General features: G+C 33.5%; 2 protein-coding genes across 2 annotated transcripts in view; one reads left to right on the forward strand and one right to left on the reverse strand.

Annotated features, from left to right (window-relative positions):
- Positions 1–218: 218 nt before the first annotated feature.
- On the reverse strand, positions 219–15,019 carry LOC132565643 (26S proteasome non-ATPase regulatory subunit 2-like). Its single transcript, XM_060230337.1, has 21 exons — positions 14,930–15,019; positions 12,109–12,165; positions 11,714–11,878; positions 11,246–11,367; positions 10,886–11,110; positions 9,944–10,102; positions 9,550–9,694; positions 8,892–8,952; positions 7,682–7,828; positions 7,234–7,468; positions 6,853–6,940; positions 6,462–6,624; positions 6,185–6,286; positions 5,633–5,703; positions 4,441–4,549; positions 4,015–4,097; positions 3,511–3,679; positions 2,931–3,152; positions 2,473–2,591; positions 2,090–2,204; positions 219–1,048 (listed from the first exon to the last, which is right to left on the reverse strand). Exons 1-21 carry the CDS (start codon positions 15,017–15,019, stop codon positions 981–983), a joined length of 2,715 nt encoding a protein of 904 aa, XP_060086320.1. The 3' UTR covers positions 219–980.
- A 1,792-nt stretch (positions 15,020–16,811) lies between these two features.
- LOC132565642 (osmotic avoidance abnormal protein 3-like) overlaps positions 16,812–18,039 on the forward strand; it is a 33,720-nt gene continuing 32,492 nt past the window's right edge. The window contains exon 1 of the mRNA XM_060230336.1: positions 16,812–17,045. Coding sequence (XP_060086319.1) covers positions 16,812–17,045 — 234 coding nt within the window. The remainder of the gene's footprint in view (positions 17,046–18,039) is intronic.

Raw genomic sequence — 18,039 nt, forward strand, 5'->3', positions numbered from 1 at the left:
ATTCATATGCATTCAGTTCTAATTTTGAAAAGAAAAATGGCCTACAGATAGCTATCTTGGATTACATATGAAAATATATTATTTGAACTTAATGATATTTAAGAAAGATCCGTAAAGTGCTGCTCAAGAAAGAGCAATTACAAGAATAATTCAGATGGACAATATATGAAAGATGAAGGACAATTTGAAAAAAAAAATCTATACAAACAAACAAGCAATTATGATATTTCACGGCTTTAATTTGTTTTTCTATCAAAACTGTGAATCTTTGTCAACCATACAATTGTGCCATTCATATCCTAACATAGCAACTTACACACTAAATGCATAACTCACAATCATTTACATCCATACCAAGAACTCTTCTCAAAGATTTCGTTTTATAACACCTTGTTTGAACATTAGAAAACATCAATCTATGTTGTATATCAGTATTACAATGTAGCACTATGCTGAAAGATTTCTAGAAATACTGATGTCAAATAAATCCAAGATGCAACACCGGAACATTTCTATAATCAGTAAGTAGATATTAAATAATGTATAATTCCTAAACATTATCAGTATAAGGTTCCTAAATCCTGGTCAACATAACATGATTTCTGTAAGATCTTGTTACATTCTGGGCAACTAATAAAATGATTTTTGCAGTGGATTCACAGATACAGGCATTTAACAATAAGCAGTAGTCACTTTACCATCATTCCTGTAGTACTAATACAGTTACATGGTTTATATTATAATGCCTCAACAGTAACTGATTTTACTCCAAGCACTTTTTGAAATGTTTAAAGTTACATTTGTTCCAACAACCAGTCAAATAAACAGGCATCCCTTATTTCATTAAAACAAGGAATAGCCGAAATCCATATTTTTGTCAGAGTCTGTACTTAAACTGTAGAGATTATGATAATAGGAAAGTGTCTCTAAATCTGTTGGTCACACCATGTCAAGCAGATTACAATCTAGCCAACAGGTCATCAATCCTGGTAGTCTGGATTCTTCCTTAATATCACAAAGCCTTCCATAAGTGGACTCAGTGGCAGGTCTGTTATGGGTTAAGGAAACAGAATGAAGTGTTATAGTCACTAAATACAGAGAGTCAAGAATAAAATGGCCCTTATGTTCATATGCATGATTTACATAACTAATTAAACCAAAGTGAAATGAGCTTTTAATCTAGAATCATTAATTTAAATCTTAATTCCAGTCACAAGAGCTAACCAGTTTATGTTTTGATGATCAAGTGCAATTTTGTATGGCTTTCAAAAGGTTATAGTACTTGAATAACATGGCTGATTTATTGAGGTTTTACCTAAGTGTTAAAATGTAGTATATGAAACAGCAATGATGGGTACATTTACTCTTCTCATCTTGAATCAAAATATAAGTCCTACACCAGACCAAACCAAGTAAGTTTTATATACTCTATGAATTGTTTAGAGCCAGTTCATGCTAACTTCTGAATATAGAGTTACCAGACAGCTGTCCTGTAACCAGAGCTAGATCTTTCACCTAGCCTTATTGGTCTGAATTACCAATGCCATGTCTACATTCCAAAGCCATGCATTATAATTGCATGATCATTAGAAGTCTAAGCTTTGATAAACAGGCTGCATCACTTTCATTAATTGCTGACAGCTGGAACTATTATAATTCATTGTAATTTATAAGTATTTACCCTAAAAGAAATTCTAGCTATTCCATGATTGACACAAGGAAAAACATATTTGTATTCCCCCCACCCCCCTTTTTTTTAACATGACTTTTTGTATCTTTTCAATGGAAGTTGCTGATGTTTGGTCATGTATGTAAAGGAAAAATTATTACTTATCAATTTTTGTGTGAAAGAATTTTGTTGTAGACTCCAGAAAGAGGTAATTGCTTTATCATGTTGAACATGTTGAATTCTAGCCGTAAGGTTCTATTTGTTTTTAAAAGCTCCTATAAAGAGAGTTAGTACAAAGCAAGCCTCAGATATACATTTTTTCCGTAAAGTCTAATTTCATTTTGATGTGTCTTTGTAATGATATAAGAAGAGAATTGAGGTAGGGACATTAACTTCATGATATCACACTGAAAAGGATACATTCCTCTGTGGCGAGTTCTGCCCGCTCTCCATAGGCCAAAAGTACAGGTGTAGTGTGTGTTTGGAATCCTGTGATGGTTTTAGGTTTACCTGCTTGTCCGACCACATCAACAGCCTTTCAAATAAAACAAACAAACATAGAAATCACGTAGATCTAGAATTTAACCTATACTATGTTGATAGCTAAATATTTCGCCCTTCAAAAGGATTCAACGTGAGTGGTCTAGCTCATTTGGACAAACTTCATAGTTAATATGGATCATTTCATATTTTTTATCTGAATCAGTTATTTCTGTCCATTTGAACTGGAAATATTTCTACTTATTTGAACTAGAAAACATCTCTTGACATGAGACAGCTTATTGTAGTCATCGTGATGTTACCTGTCCAACTCTCACAGGAACAGGAAGTGGTCGCAGTTCTTCGTCAAAGGTAGTTAACATACGTGGTTGCATCGCTGACACAAGGTGGTACAAGATGTAATGAGATTTACCTAGGATGACTGCAACAAAGACAGTAGAGTGAAATAATATGCAAATATTCATATGAAACAAAATACATTAGAGATAAAACCATCAATTTCAAAAAATGATTTTACATATAATGTATTGTCTATCAATTTTATTTTCATTACAATTTTTTTTCCTCTCCAATTAGAACCGTGGGTAAATGACTACTTACAGATCACGCACAAAAAATCTTCAAAATCTGAACTGTTTATGCTTTTAGTTTTGTTTAATGAGAAAATTGTTTCGATATATTTGTATCTGAACTATGAGTCATATTATTAACTAAAACTTTGCTTTCATCAGTAAGAAAAAAAGTTCAATGAAAAACTTACGATTTTTTACATCGAGACAGGCAACAAGGACAGACATAAGCCCTGCGACTGCGACAGGTGACATAAGGGTACGGTCACTGTGGTAGGGACAAAGGGTGAGTGTACCCTTGCCCAAGTGAGCAAGTCCCTGTGCTAGCCGAACCATGAACAAGTTATTTGGGTCCTTGGCATGGTACACAGCTAACTGTCGTAACATTGCAGCTAGACGTGCATTATTTGTTCCTGAAAAAAAAAATTACACAATACAACCCATGAAATGTTTAACTGTAAAAGATTAACTGTAAACTGATGAACATACATTGAATAAACAGTTTTGTTTTCTTACAGTAGCAAAAGTGCTGACAATTAGAGACTTGATTAAAACTGTAATAACTGAAGAAGCATGCACTAATCAAAACTGTCATCACTGAAAATGTCGAGATGGTATGTATTGGGTTTGTTTCCTGTAACACTGGTTGTGATGGACTTAATAGGTCAACTTTGTTCTTAGTTTTCATGTAAAAGTTATTTTGTTGTGATTAAGTATTTCATAGAAATCTTTTTCTAAATGAAACATTGAACGAACAAATATTTCTTATACCTGCTCCAACCAGGCCCATGGACAAAATAGCATTGTGAGCAACTTCTGTGTCATTATCATGGGAGAACTTGCTCAGAGTGTCCAGAATGTTTAATTTTGGGTTCGACACAGATATCAGACCCAAGGCAAGTGGTACTGCTCGTTTTATCGCAGGTTCACCATAACGCAGCTATTAACAACAAAGAAAGTCACTTTATCAGTATGACAAAAACTGAGATCTACCAAAAATATTACAATATCTACATAGATTTTTCAACAAGCTACTCTAGGTCTGAGAAGTTCTAATAAATAAAATACTAATTACTAAATCAGAACAAGCAAAAACTTACACTCATATTTGTGATACATCTTTTTTTAATCTATTGGTAATTTGCTTTAAAACCATTTTTGTAATATCTATATCTCAAGTTCACATGTCCATCTAAACATGATATATGGACTTCCTTTCTCATCCTGAGAATTTATCATTAAAACATTGATGTTGACTTCATTAGACAAACTTACTAAATGTCCAAAAGCTCTGAAAGACATTTCTGAACCAATTTCTTCTCCCATAGCTATCAGCCCTACACCTAACACTGCAATTCCTGAAATTAAATCAGATATAGCTGGTGAGTGTCATAAAACATTAAACTGCATTAAATATTAATAATAAAAGCAGGAAATTTTAATCTAGGGGTATCAAATATGTAATACTTGATATAATTTAAGGTTGATAAATAAATTGTGTGAGAAATCATCCTGTGAAATTCATGAAAAGTAATTCTGTACTATTGGGAATTCATGATTAAGAATTTGAATATCAGAGTTCAATAAGTTAAACATTTTCCACATACATCTAAAAAGGTGATAACTTTGGCTAAGATCATTTAAATTTGTTTCACTGGAGTCATTTAACTTGACTGCCATTTTTTAACAATAAGATAATACCTTGTTGTGAAGAGAGGTCTGCATTTGTGGCTTCTTTTTCCTTTTCTTTTTCCTTTTCTTTTTCTTTACTATCTTTTTTCTTCTTGTCATCTTTCTTTTCATTATTTTCCTTAAAAAAGAAATGAGAACACCATAAGGTACTCTAGGTTGTGATGTTATACAATTTTTCCATCTCAAATGCAGAACATCTGAAATTTTTGTATTTCACTACAGACAATAAAGCGATGATACTATTGGCTATTCAACAACTCATTCTAAATTCAATTTAAAAGGCATCGGCATACTGAAGTCTACCAACAGAAACAAATGATCATTCAGCCCCTTGTGGGTGTGATGGGATCTCAACCCTTGGGAAAAGATTTTTACGTCGTAAACACTTGGCAAGCCTCATGTTTGCTAACTGAATAATCTTATCCTTAAGGTTGAGATCTACCTAATCCACCTCTAAGGGGGTGAAAGATTCTAGTAATCTCACTGATTAGAGTAAAGTAGGGAAAGACCACTGGCACCTGATTTGACACTACACAACATAGGGTAGCTTCATCATTTTATGAAGTGTGACCATGTTGCAAGTTGATCACATCATCAATTTCAAAGCACATTTCATGGGACATTGATGATGGCGATGATTAGGGTTCACAGCAACTTACAATTTTTAAAATGTTTTATGCTAAGTATATGAAAACATTCCAGCAAAGGTATGTTCAATGGTCAAGAAATATCTTATCCCAAATTCTTACACTTGGATTGAGATATGTCTTGTCTGAATAACAGATCCATGTGAGATTTCATAATAATCAGCAAATCCACAGCAATAACACATCTTCTAAGGGAGAAACTTTAAAATGCAACTATTCTATTTTCATTATACTGATCTTTACTGCAGTAATGGAAGCAGTGACAAATTATCACAGGCTGGTAGTAAGCCATCTGATTTTCTTCATTGGTTCAAACTAATCTTCATGCTTTTGTGCAATCCCTTTCTAATTAAACAGATCACATGTTAGCTTGAATTCCTCATAGTTTGGAGACTAGTTAATCACAGCCTTCAGTTTGGTCATGACAAACCAGTGTTGAACAGTGTAGAGACAAAAATTGCTACCAAAATAGATCTTCTGAATATTAACGATGCTTACTGACAAGAAAGTGCTCTGTCAGAGCAGTTTAATTTGGTGAAAAAAAGGACACCAACCTGATCTTTGGAGTCGTCGTGTTCAGAGCAGATATGCAGTAAATGCTGGATCTTTAATACATTCCCAGTGCCTAATAAAAGGAAACAAATTCTACTTTGTACAAGCTGTCAATACATGTTTTCAAGTTAACTGAAACAAATAGCAACTTTACACAATATCCACATACAATGAATGCCAAAAACATTACAAAATTTTTTTTTTTTACATGAAAAGATAATTTTCCAGACAGTTCTAGCTACAATATGAACTTTACATAGTGAAGTCATTTACCAAAATGTTAGTTTCTTCAAATAAGCAAAAGCTCATTATAAATCATTGATGTTATATTTTTTTATGGCCACATTCAGTTTTTATAACTTTCACAACCATTAAATAACTGAAATGAAGATTTCAGAGCTTATTAGACTCATGTCTGTAATATCCCAAATAAATAAGATTTGAACAAAAAAATATCACAAAAGAAAACATCTTTTTCCAATATGTTTTTGAGATAAATAATAAGATGCCAGGTCCTATTAGACACTAGAGAGGTTACTGCAAAGTTTACTTACCAGCATAGGCACACACGTCAACCAGCATACGAGCCATTGACTTGAGAGGCTCTGCAATCACTTCTAGAGCCACTAGGGTAGCTTCTACCGCATCCTGTTTACCTGGAATTACACGCAATAAACTAACTATTGTATTTCAAACAAATTTACAATTAACTATCAATTTTATGGGACAATTTCTGAAATTTGTAAAAATTTGATATGTGGTCTTTTTAGAAAATAAAAATCCTCATCATGGACAGAAACATGTTAAGAAAGAGGACAATTATAATCTTACCTAGATATGTCAGAGCAAGTCCAAGGGCCAGAAATCTTGAGTATGTGTCCTTCAGATCTGCCTCAGACCTTTCCATCATGGTCTGTATGATTGTGGAGGTAACATCCCCATTACAGCTTCCAACAGATATCATACCACATGCCAAAGCTGCCATCCCTACAACCTTTACAAAAAAGAAAACATTTTTTTCAAAATCACTATTCAGTAATACCTTTAAAACCAAATTATCAAAACAAAAGCTGAAGGGTAAGATCAAAACAACATTATACCAATGTACTAAATTTTCAAACAGTCTGGAAATGTTTCTACATTCTATATCTTATTTATTTTCAAAGATGAAGAAATTTAAGCTCAAATGATTTGAGAATAACACCAATAATGCAATGCTTACCTCCATAGCAGCTTTGCTATCACCAAGTACTGGCAATATCAGTGTTAACACATCTTCTCTGTTAGAACCTGCATATGCTAAACCAAGGCTACAACAAAACATGTATATGTTTGATGCTCTAAAAACTTGAGATTAAACAAATAAAAAGATGAGTAACTTTTTATATGAAAGCCTGTAACATGGAAAAGTAAGGCAAATTCAAAGTTATAATATATGATTGTCATTTGATTTAGATCAACAGCATATAATTGTTGAGAAATTAAAAAATTACATACAATAAGTAACAAATCAGTTCAAACACATTTTCCAAGAAATTTTTATTAGCTATCAACATAGATTTAATAGACAAACAGAAATATATATGACTATTTCATTCCTCACCCAACAATGGCACCAATCCTCATGATTGCTGTTGTGTGCATGACATAGTCAGACAGAAGGGCGAGTGCAGGGTCACATTCATTCCTCACACCAGAGTTAACAATACCACAAGCCAGGAGAGCCCCCGCCTTGATGAAGTCCTCAGAAGAGTACAAGTATTTGTCTATTTGTGTGAGACCACCATCCACATCCCACAACAGGATAAGACCTAAGGATGCTGTGGCACTTAACATACCTACAACACAAACCATTTCACTAGCTTTATACTCTTACAATCAACCTAAAACATAGTGATTTCAATGTTTAACATTCTTTATTGTGCCAATTACAAAATCTGTTATTCATTTATGCCAAATGAAAAAAAAAAAAACAGTGCTCAAACAGAGAGTTATGATGAAGTTGCAACCATAGGTTTCCTTCTAATCCAGTAATCGAGAATCTTACATACCATGCTCCTTGTTTTTATACAGCCACTTATTTCCATCCTCCATCAACAGTTTGTCCTGGCCAAATGCTGCATTCACAAATCCATTTACAAATGACGAAGCCAAATTTTGCCTTGCAGAGTCTACATTACTGGGACCTATGGTGCTACCTATAAAGCAAAACAAGACCAAAGTCAATTTTAGTTAGTAATCCTTAGATCCCAATACCTTGATCAGAAATATTTTTTTGTTTAAATCTTATTTACTGAAACACTATATCACATAAAATCATAAATATTTACAAAGCATCAAAGTCAAATTTAAACATTACATGAATATAAAGTCCTATTCTATTGATAAAAAGAATTCAATAATTTGGTATCACAAGAGCTTTTATGTGTCTTCAGATAACGATAAAGTTTTAATTAAATATAACATGGACATCAGTTTAAGATTCAGTCAAATTGACCTCAACATTTTCATTTGTCATGCCGATCTCCTTACCATATATCATAAATGCTATTTGTCATTTACATTACCAATATATATGTATAGTGACCCTGTTACCAAGGCAACCAGATTTTTTTACAAAACTGGTTCCCAAATTTCAAAGCCTGAACAAGATAGTTCTTATTCAATTACCATTGTAACCAAAATGCATTGAATGTCTTTTTTTTACAGTAACAGCTCTAGAAACACCTGATGCATAAAAGTATATACTGCACCTGGGTATATACTTATACTCATTTTATCAAAGAACTGATCAGCTGTGAGTCATTACATAAAAAACAACGTATAGTGACCTGATTACCATGGCAACAGAACTAAGATTTCTGCTGAAAAATAAAACCTGTGTGCACATTTACACATAGTCCCTTAGTCTCCTGGCTAGTTTCAGAGAAACTGGTCCAAAAGTTAGGGAGAAATTGTGCAACCCTTTTTTTGCACTATACCCCACTTGATTCATTCACTTCACGGGGCACACCACATGAGTTTTATTACATATGTCATATAATATGTATAAAATGAACAAATAACTGGGGACTAGTTATGTCAAGGAACTAATAAAGTTCTTCAATTATATTATCAACACCATCAAGAACACATTTAAAATAGGAAAATGTAGATATCATTCAAATTCAAAGATCTGATTGCCCTGTTTAAAATTTCAAAATCCTCTGTATCTATTTTGTTTTAACATCATCTATGTTACAAATCCTCTAAATTACTTACGACTTTGTTCTAAATGTGACTTATAGATGTCCTCTGGCACTTTGGGTTCCATGATATCCAACTGCAAAGGAAAATGGTATCTTTAAAACATGTTTGTTAAAAAGCAACTTCCAAGAAATAGATGCTGCGTGTTCATAAAGTGGCCTATGTGACATCAGGTGAAGATCTCTGGTGTAGTTTAATGCTCCCCATCCAAGGCAGTTTCTGTTTCTCATGAAGATGTCTTGTGTTGATAAGAAAGACACTTACCATTTTAATTGCTTTGAATGGCAATATTCAGTGACGTAGCCCTTAGCTACCACAACAAGATACCGCCTCAAAATGTTCATGGGCTGATTACCCCCCTTCTTGAGAACTTTGTTATAATACAATGTGTTTGTAATGTCTCAGACAGAGAAAATGTTAGTAACTAAATGGTGTGCTGCAACACTTTAATAGGTTCTTTTTAGTATTTGCAACATTAAGACTACTCTAATGGGTCGTTAAGTCTCATACCAACAAGTTGGTTTTATCAATTTACTTCACTTTTTAAATGAACAACAATAAACTGGCTTAACTTGACATAACAATCAAAATCTTTTTTATATTGTTACCTTTAGTTTTTATTCTATTAAAAATAACATATACAATATAGACTTCTGAAATCAGAACATCATACCTCTCTGGCCAATGCAAGGAAATTGTTGTTGAGATGGGCATTGGACATGATCTCGGTCATCTCATCAAACTCCTCCACATCATCACCAAGCTCTAGATATATCTGCTGTCTCCCCAACATGTAAGCAAGCTGCTTTTGCATCATCCTGTAACAAATAATGCATGTTTAAAAACTTAAATATCAGGTTGTGGAATCCAAAATGTGGAGTTCAGATTTAACCAAAAAATGTTTAGAAGATGCAAACCAACTGGAATCAATCAAAATTGATCTAAAATTGTATTGCTATCAGAACATATCCAGTTGAGATTTACCCGGTACTTGTTACTTTTTCAACCCTACACCATTGCCACTATAAATACTAGTCATAACACACAACCTCTCTATCATTTCTTACATGTCTTTACAGGACAGGAAAATCTCTTCAATCAGCTTCATATCATTGAGCTGCATAGCACAGCGCAATGCCTGTGGGTACTGTTTGAACTTCCTGTATAAATCCACTGCAGTCTTCAGCAAAGTAAGGTTCTCTGGGTCAGGGACATATGGCACACAACTACAAACAAGGATGAATAGTGAATAAGAAAACACTTTCCCTATCAAGAATAATCCAAAATATCATTGAGTATTTCTGGCTGATTTTTATGAACTTCAGAAAATGACTTAATTATGCATGAAATGAGCTTTCATTTTCTGAATGCATGCCATCTACACAACAAGAATATTTGGGCAAAAGAAAGTACAAGCAAAAAAACTAGAGAATATTTATGAATGCAAACTAGGGTCTGATCAGGTTTAGAATTGAAAGTTTTGACAATACAGAGTGAATGTAATCCAACTCTTTTGAATGGTTCTTCTGATGTGACACTGGCTCAAAACAACACAAAATGGGATGCTTTATGATGGGGCAAAACCATGACAGACCGTAAATGGAAACACTATATGCCCCTATCCTCCATAAAATGGACACATAAAAACTTCCAATACTCTAACATAAAACATCTATAATATTTATGAAACATTTACCATCAGTTATTTTCATCAAAGCTCATTTCCCTGTCATAATTTGGTAATCTTATTAGTCCAAAACAAAATATGAGAGTCTCCAATTCCAATGACTACCTAATTATTATCACATGGTAACTTTATGACAAGCACAAGCAGAGTCAGAATTTAGATGCATGCTCTTTGACTTAAGCAAAATGTTTTGCCACAATAAAATGTTCTGCATACCTCCCTACCTGCTCTGAAAATTTCATACAGATTTTTTTTGAGAGATATTCTTATAATTGGCTTTGCCTTAATAAAAAGTTGCTTGTCAGATCAAAGGAAGTCTAACCTTATGAGATAGAGACAAACTCGAGGGTAAGCATTCTCATCTACATAATTATGCAGGATGTCAAGTCGTTCAATTTCCATGAGAAGATCACAGGCTTCAGCCTCTGCATTGTGGGCCATATGGTAAGGTACCACCTCCTTTGTCATTGTCAGTAAGGAGTCCTTCATTGAGCTGTTTGCCTCATCAGTGTCCTGCCACTCCAGTGCTACCTGGCCTGCTAAATGTCTGTCATGAAAAAAAATCAAACCATGATGAGAAACAAACTCCCATTTTCTTTCTTGCCAAATCTGTTTTCATTATCTTTTTTTCTCCTAAAGTCTATAAAGAATTTATTCATGTGATAGATTCCACAATTAATACCTGACATATTCATGACCCCAGGATCCAATCTCTTCCTTTGAGCCAAGGAGGCGGTACTTCAAACTTTCTCGGCCATCACTCATCGTCATACCAAGGACAGAAATAATATCTGCACAAAAGCACTGTTAATACAAAAAGGAAAAATATGTTTGAGAACACATTACTAGGGAAATTCCCTTACAAAGTGAAATTAACCATTTCACTTCATACTTTATGGTAAATGTTTTAGATTCTTTGTTGATTTCCCTTGTCATTCCAATATTTCATTGGTATCTGAAAATTTTGTGTTTGAATATTTGTGATACATCCTATATTTAATAAAAGACTAATGAATTTGGTAATGATAAACAAACATTTTAACATCCTATATTTAATAAAAGACTAATGAATTTGGTAATGATAAACAAACATTTTTGTAACCTCACTTTGATATTATGTAATGGCCATCCTGTATTTATATTACAATACCTTTGTTTCTGTATCAATAATCTTTTCATAGACCTCCTTAATTGAATCATAGTGGGGCCGAAGAAACTTGAGAGGTTTTGGCACTGATGTCATTGATGTGGTAGAAGCTCTTATCTGTGAACGCAGACTTTCCAGGGCAGGCTTGTATAATTTTTGGTCACTTTCCTACAACAATCAAAATTTTCAGTCACTTCAGCCAAAAGTCTCATCATACTCATTCAATTGAAATAGGGTGTGAAAGTGAAATATATCAAATTTTTGTAAAAGGTGATAATTTTGAACCATTTTCAAGGTCAATGTATATAAGCATTTAAATTCAAGGTATATACTGACATCCAGTGTCATCCAAGAACAATAACTTTCAAATACTGATTGATATCACTTTTTAATCTCACCTTGAGACGCTCCACTAACATGTTCAATTCTTCCTGCAACTGTTTATCTTCTTCAGACTACAAAATTAAAACATATTCCAAGTTAATGTATGTTTTTCTCTCATCTGCAATATGATGAGTGTATATAAGTGAGTGGTGACACCATTGTATGTCATGACAAAACTGATGTATATACACACGTAAATATATATTGATATAGGTACTTGGTTTTATTGTCACCAAGAAAACACTTGTTTTGACTGGCTGAGGTATTTTCGATACAGGTAAAATGCCCAGGTAAACAGTCTTGAACCATTTAATGAATTGAATGATAATTGATTATTTGATAAAATGACATAGGAAATAAAAGTCAAGTGTGTATGAAATGAACTCATGAACATATTGGTAAAACAATTTTACCCATTTCCTACCGAAATTTGACATAATCCATGTTACCAGATTGGAACGACAATCTCCAAGTTTTTTAAGAATAGTTGATCATAAACAGGCAACCAAATGAAATATCGGAGCCTATGATTATGGTCAGTTTTAACAGACTAGAAACTGATACAAAGACTATGGGATGATCAGTAGAACACTCTCAGCATATGTTAATGTGTTATTTGGAATGGGCAGTGTACTTGTGAAGAAGTTGAGAGTACATGTTCCTAGCCTCAGCTAGAGGGAATTTCTATTACAAGAGTGTCCGCCTAGAGACCGAAGAGTTACTACTTTGAATCCAAACAGTAGCAGGGATGTCTCTACTAATTCTTTTTTTTACAGATTTGGTACTATTGACCACTCCAGTCCAGGAGTAGATGCTATAAGAAACTCAGATGCTTCCATAGAGTTATCAACTCGAGTTGCTATTGTCTTCAGGGTCAAAATATTTGTGATGGAGCGAGAAGTGTGGAATTTCCCTTTACTCAAGTGTAGATTGTCTGTCTAGAAACTGAATGATCGCTACTTTGAATCCAAGCAGTGGTGAGGATGCTTTTTCATTGCAAATTCCTTTTACACCAGCAATGGTTCAGGATTTATTTTCACTGGCTGACTATGGGCCAGAGTTTTCTCATTTTGGAAAGAAAATCAATGAACATTGATGAAAATTTTCATGAATTAAATGCAAATACCCTCCCCCACCCCTCCCTCTCAGTAACTGGAATTAGTCTAAAACACCAGATTATTTCAATTGAGAATGTGTCCATATACCAGCTCAAAAAGCCCTGTGTTTTGTGTGCAAATTATAAATTACAGACATACAGGTACTAGAGCACTAGCAAATTTGGCTATATAGTCAAATCTGACTATATGTATATAAGAAGGGAAGATATTTGTTATGTCTGCTCCCTTTGAATATATCTCCAAATCTTGTTTACTGAATAATATCAATTGAAATAATAGGACATAGCTACCAAAACAATTTGTAATATCATGAATTATTTACATCACAATTTTTATTAGCATTATTGCATTTAAATTTCATTTGGCATGGATACCATACCATTTTTGGTGTCCATAGTCGAGAGGAGACATTTTCACAAGCAACATTTCTGTTTTGTTCGATGGATTAAGACTGAAAAAATTGCTGAGATGTATTTACTTTTCAGATATGTACATTAATCTACATTTACAACATTTTGAAAAATTAGCACCTGGACATAATTGGCAGAATCGGTTGGTGATGTAATAATTAAAAATGTATTAGAAACCTTCTTAACATGTTTTAAAAAAATCATTTAGCACTTGTGTAAATCATGTCATAATGTTATGTCCTGGCCTTTGACACCAAACCTATTTATCTCTTATTATGAGTGCATTGGTATACATGTTTAACGACATCATGATAGATGTCCTACAAAAGATGACCTATATATTGAAACAGCAGTGATGCAAGTCCAATGTTACCTTCCGAACATTAGATGAACATGCAGTAATATGACAAATTATAGTCAAGGTTTGTTTCATTGTACATTTTTGATCTGGTTTAGAGTCCTTCGTTGCATCCTGATGAATTACTCTCAAATGTTACTAATATGTTTGATTCTAAGCCTCAATAACACAAGAAAACCCAATATATGCAAGAAAAACTCTTTTCCTTTCAACACATAGCAGATAAAAAGCCTGTGGTGAATTATATCGCTATCACCAAACACAATTTAGTGTCTTTGTTACATCTTTCCATTCAGCAATAGATTTACTATTGCACAATATTGTAAAATAGCTTTGCACGACAATATTAAGATTTGCTGGTATACGACATCGGTACCCTTTTTTCTTACAAAATATTCTGGAATGTAACATGGACTCGGATTCTGAACTGGCTGTAACGCAAGACTACATAATTGCAACTTTTTTTTGTATATATAAAAAGGGTTATCACAGATGTAACCAATATTTCATGATGCTGAATTCTGTTTTATATAGGGCAAATGTAAACAACTGGGCCATACCTGGTCGTTATTATGGTGTGCACATAAAAAAATGGACAAGAATCTAACGAGTTGGTAAAACAAATGTTTTTTTGTCAGAAGACAATCTCCGTGAGTTGGTTGAATTTCATCGCTGCAATTTTGGTACTTGCATACATTTATCCACATGTTTCGATGGTGAGACATGAAATTTCCTTAAATCGTGATTTAAACATTTAAAAGAGTTTTAGAAAATATCGCTTGAATACAAATGCAAAGTTCTATGTGATATACTGATGTGACACAGCAGATTTGAAGACTTCAAATCGAGTGCGTGGGTCAAGTAAAAGACTGATTTGGTAATATAACACACACAAGTACACAAAATTGGACGATGTTTATGAAAATAAAGGATAAAACTTCAAGAATACCATTTCAGTTTCCTTTTCCTTTTCATCTTTCTTATTAGTTTCCTTCTTTTCGCTTACAGCAGAATCCTCTTTCTCAGTTTTGTCCGCCATGTTTGCCGGTATGGAGTTGATATCTCGTTCTAACGTGACTTCAAATTATTTTTTGGAAAATATCTATACTAAATTTTAAAAAGATGCAATAAATTGTTTTCTTAAATCATAACTTAAGTACCACATATTGATATTAATTTATTTGAACGAAGAAAAAAAAAAGAAATTTAACCCGAACGTTTCGATTGGCCGAAATGACTCGCACTGATTATAAACTAGCGAAAAACTTCACGGGATCCGAGTTCAGTCATATTTTGTTTGTTTGCAAAGATGGAAATATTACATTAATGCACGGCTTAGAATATTACATCTGTGATATAAGTAAGACATTTCAAAGGACGACGTATAACCATATCATAAATATACGCTTGACTGAGTATTGGAAAGTTCTTTTAGTATTCTATTTCTTTGTGTGATATCAAGTTCGACATTTTGTGTTCATAAGGGACTCGACCATACTTACTGAACTTAATAAAGATTTACAAGACGGGGTCGTCGATGAATGCAGAAGATACATACTCAACTGGAACCTCTGGTCTAATTCTATTTAAACTTTTTCTTGGGTGTCCGTTTAACGCCTTTATTTGTTCATATCTTGCCTAAGTTTCATAGAATTTGTATTTTAATTATAAATCAGGTAATATTTCATAGTTTTTTTTTTACTTACTAGGATTTGCATGACACTAATGCCCTGAGAAGACATGGTGTTTTTTTGCCAAGTAATTTTCTTGGATCTCCGTATTAATCATTCTTTTGTTCATAATTTCGAAAGATTTAGGGATGCAATTTTGGTGAAAATCGACCCGATTTATGGAGTGATCTGACTTATGAGCAAGGATTTAGGGTTGCGAGTAATTTCAGACATTAATCGTAACAGGGACGTATATGACGTCATATACGTCCCTGATCGTAAGAGTAAAATTTAAAAAAAAATGTTATTTTGCCCATCATGTTTGCCTTCTGACATGCAATAAAATAATGATCGGCGATGTGTATAGGTTTAACTGTATACTTTCGATGTTTATACACGGGTATACATGGATGACTAACAAAGGCAATAAGTACAGTTGAAAATTAGTGTGTGACACCTACAATCTCAATACTCGGAAAGAGATCGTAGCACATTAAAAAGCCGTGAGGTATTCCGATTTGGCGTCTTTCATTCCCATGATCCTTTGCGACATAGTTTTGCCAGGAAAGCTCGAAAGTGACAGCTGAGTGCTGGAAACTGCTGTTTACGCATTCCATCAACAACACGACACTGTCATAAAAATTCGTTTTATTTTAATTGAAATTTGACATATAGCACTATACAAAATGTGTTGCAAAAGGACCCAGTTTAAATATAGGTGACCTCAAAAACAGCTGATACTAGACAGCGTACTTGTTTCCAAGGAAACCATATTACGGAAAATCTAGACTTCAGAAAACTTTATTTGTCCGGTGTGTACTAAAATGTAAGTATTTCATTGTTTGGTGTTTTACTAATTATAGCAAGTCTTAATGCAGTATTTTAACTCGAGATGTATACTAAAAATAGCCTTTAGTAATTTTGGAAAATGACAAAATAATTGATGAGAATTAATCTGGGAAACAACTTGTATCATGTACTGCTTATTTGTTGTTTCGCCCTCCAAGTTTATTGATCATTTTTGAATCGATATCTTTGAGGAGACTAACTTTCAGGTACCTGTGATATCTTTCAGTAAACACGCTGTTTTTGATAAATGCACACACTTTGTTAATGTTAATATTAATAAAAAAAAATAATTTTGATTTTCAGACCGTCAAGATGTCTGATGGGGAATGTGTTAAGGTAATTGTGAGGTGTCGTCCAATGAACACACGAGAAAAAGAGCTGAAATGTGAATGTGTTCTTAGTATGGATAGCAAACGTGCTCAGTGTACCATAAAAAATCCAAGTGATCCAAAGGCACCTCCAAAAGTATTCACATTTGATGGATCTTATTTCACAGACTCAGTAACAGAAAATATATATGCAGATATAGCCTACCCACTGGTGGAGGTGAGTATGCTTCAGTTCTTTATTGTTGTTTTAATTGCTTATACAATTTGCATAAAAAATATTCGTATTAGAAGAAACCTGACATGTTGTGTTATTAGTCTCTTATCAGTGAAACCAGAGAGAACTACTATTCCTTATCCCTCTGTCTATCAAAAGTACCACCATGAGGATTCTCTTGTGCCAATTGAGCTGTAATATTATGCTATATTTAACCTTCAGCTTAAGTGCTAGACACAACTAGCAATTAAGGACAATAAATCTTTTAAAAACCCTGACCTGTGGGTTAAGCTGATATATTTCTTATGGTATTAGATTGTGTTAGTGTGGACCACTTATACCCAATATTTGAGACATGCTATGGGTATCAACATTCATGATTTAGTCAGCTGTTATAGTGCGAGAGATGATAAGGGCCTATGGTTATGTACAGACAGTTTTATTTAATGATTTTCCACAAAAAAATGACTCAAAAAAGAAAGTAATTGTCAGTGGTTAGGTATATTATAGACAGTTATATTGCTAATGCATCATGGAATTACATAGGAAAATCTCAGCTGACAGACTAGTTCCCAATAAAACTTGTCTCATCAAAATCCACCTTTCAGGATAAGCTATGATTTTTTTGTTGTGCCTTGGTGTCCTTAGACAATACTCCCTATTTCTTAGGAACTACAGAATTGATCATTCTCTTGTTTCATTTGTATATTCTCCAAGGTTTATAGTTGTGTCACATTCAGTTTTAGGACTGATTGGGGAAAAAAGAAAGGCTGATCTTTTTGGAATTTCCTATTCTTGGCCCCTAATTATGCTTGCAGTCAGTTTTAGGAATACCTGCCAACTTTTCGAAATTCTCATGAAGGAGAAAAATGTGTGAACAACATTTTTGACTCAACATAATACCTTGTGACATTTTCCACACAGGAAAAAAAAATTAATGTAAAATAAATCAATATTTTTAGATAAGTTTGAGTTCACAATGTGCTCACCTTTCTAT

This window comes from Ylistrum balloti, unplaced genomic scaffold, assembly GCF_031769215.1.
Source record: "Ylistrum balloti isolate Yb309-2 unplaced genomic scaffold, AGI_CSIRO_Ybal_v1 Utg369730, whole genome shotgun sequence".
NCBI classification, from domain to species: domain Eukaryota; kingdom Metazoa; phylum Mollusca; class Bivalvia; order Pectinida; family Pectinidae; genus Ylistrum; species Ylistrum balloti.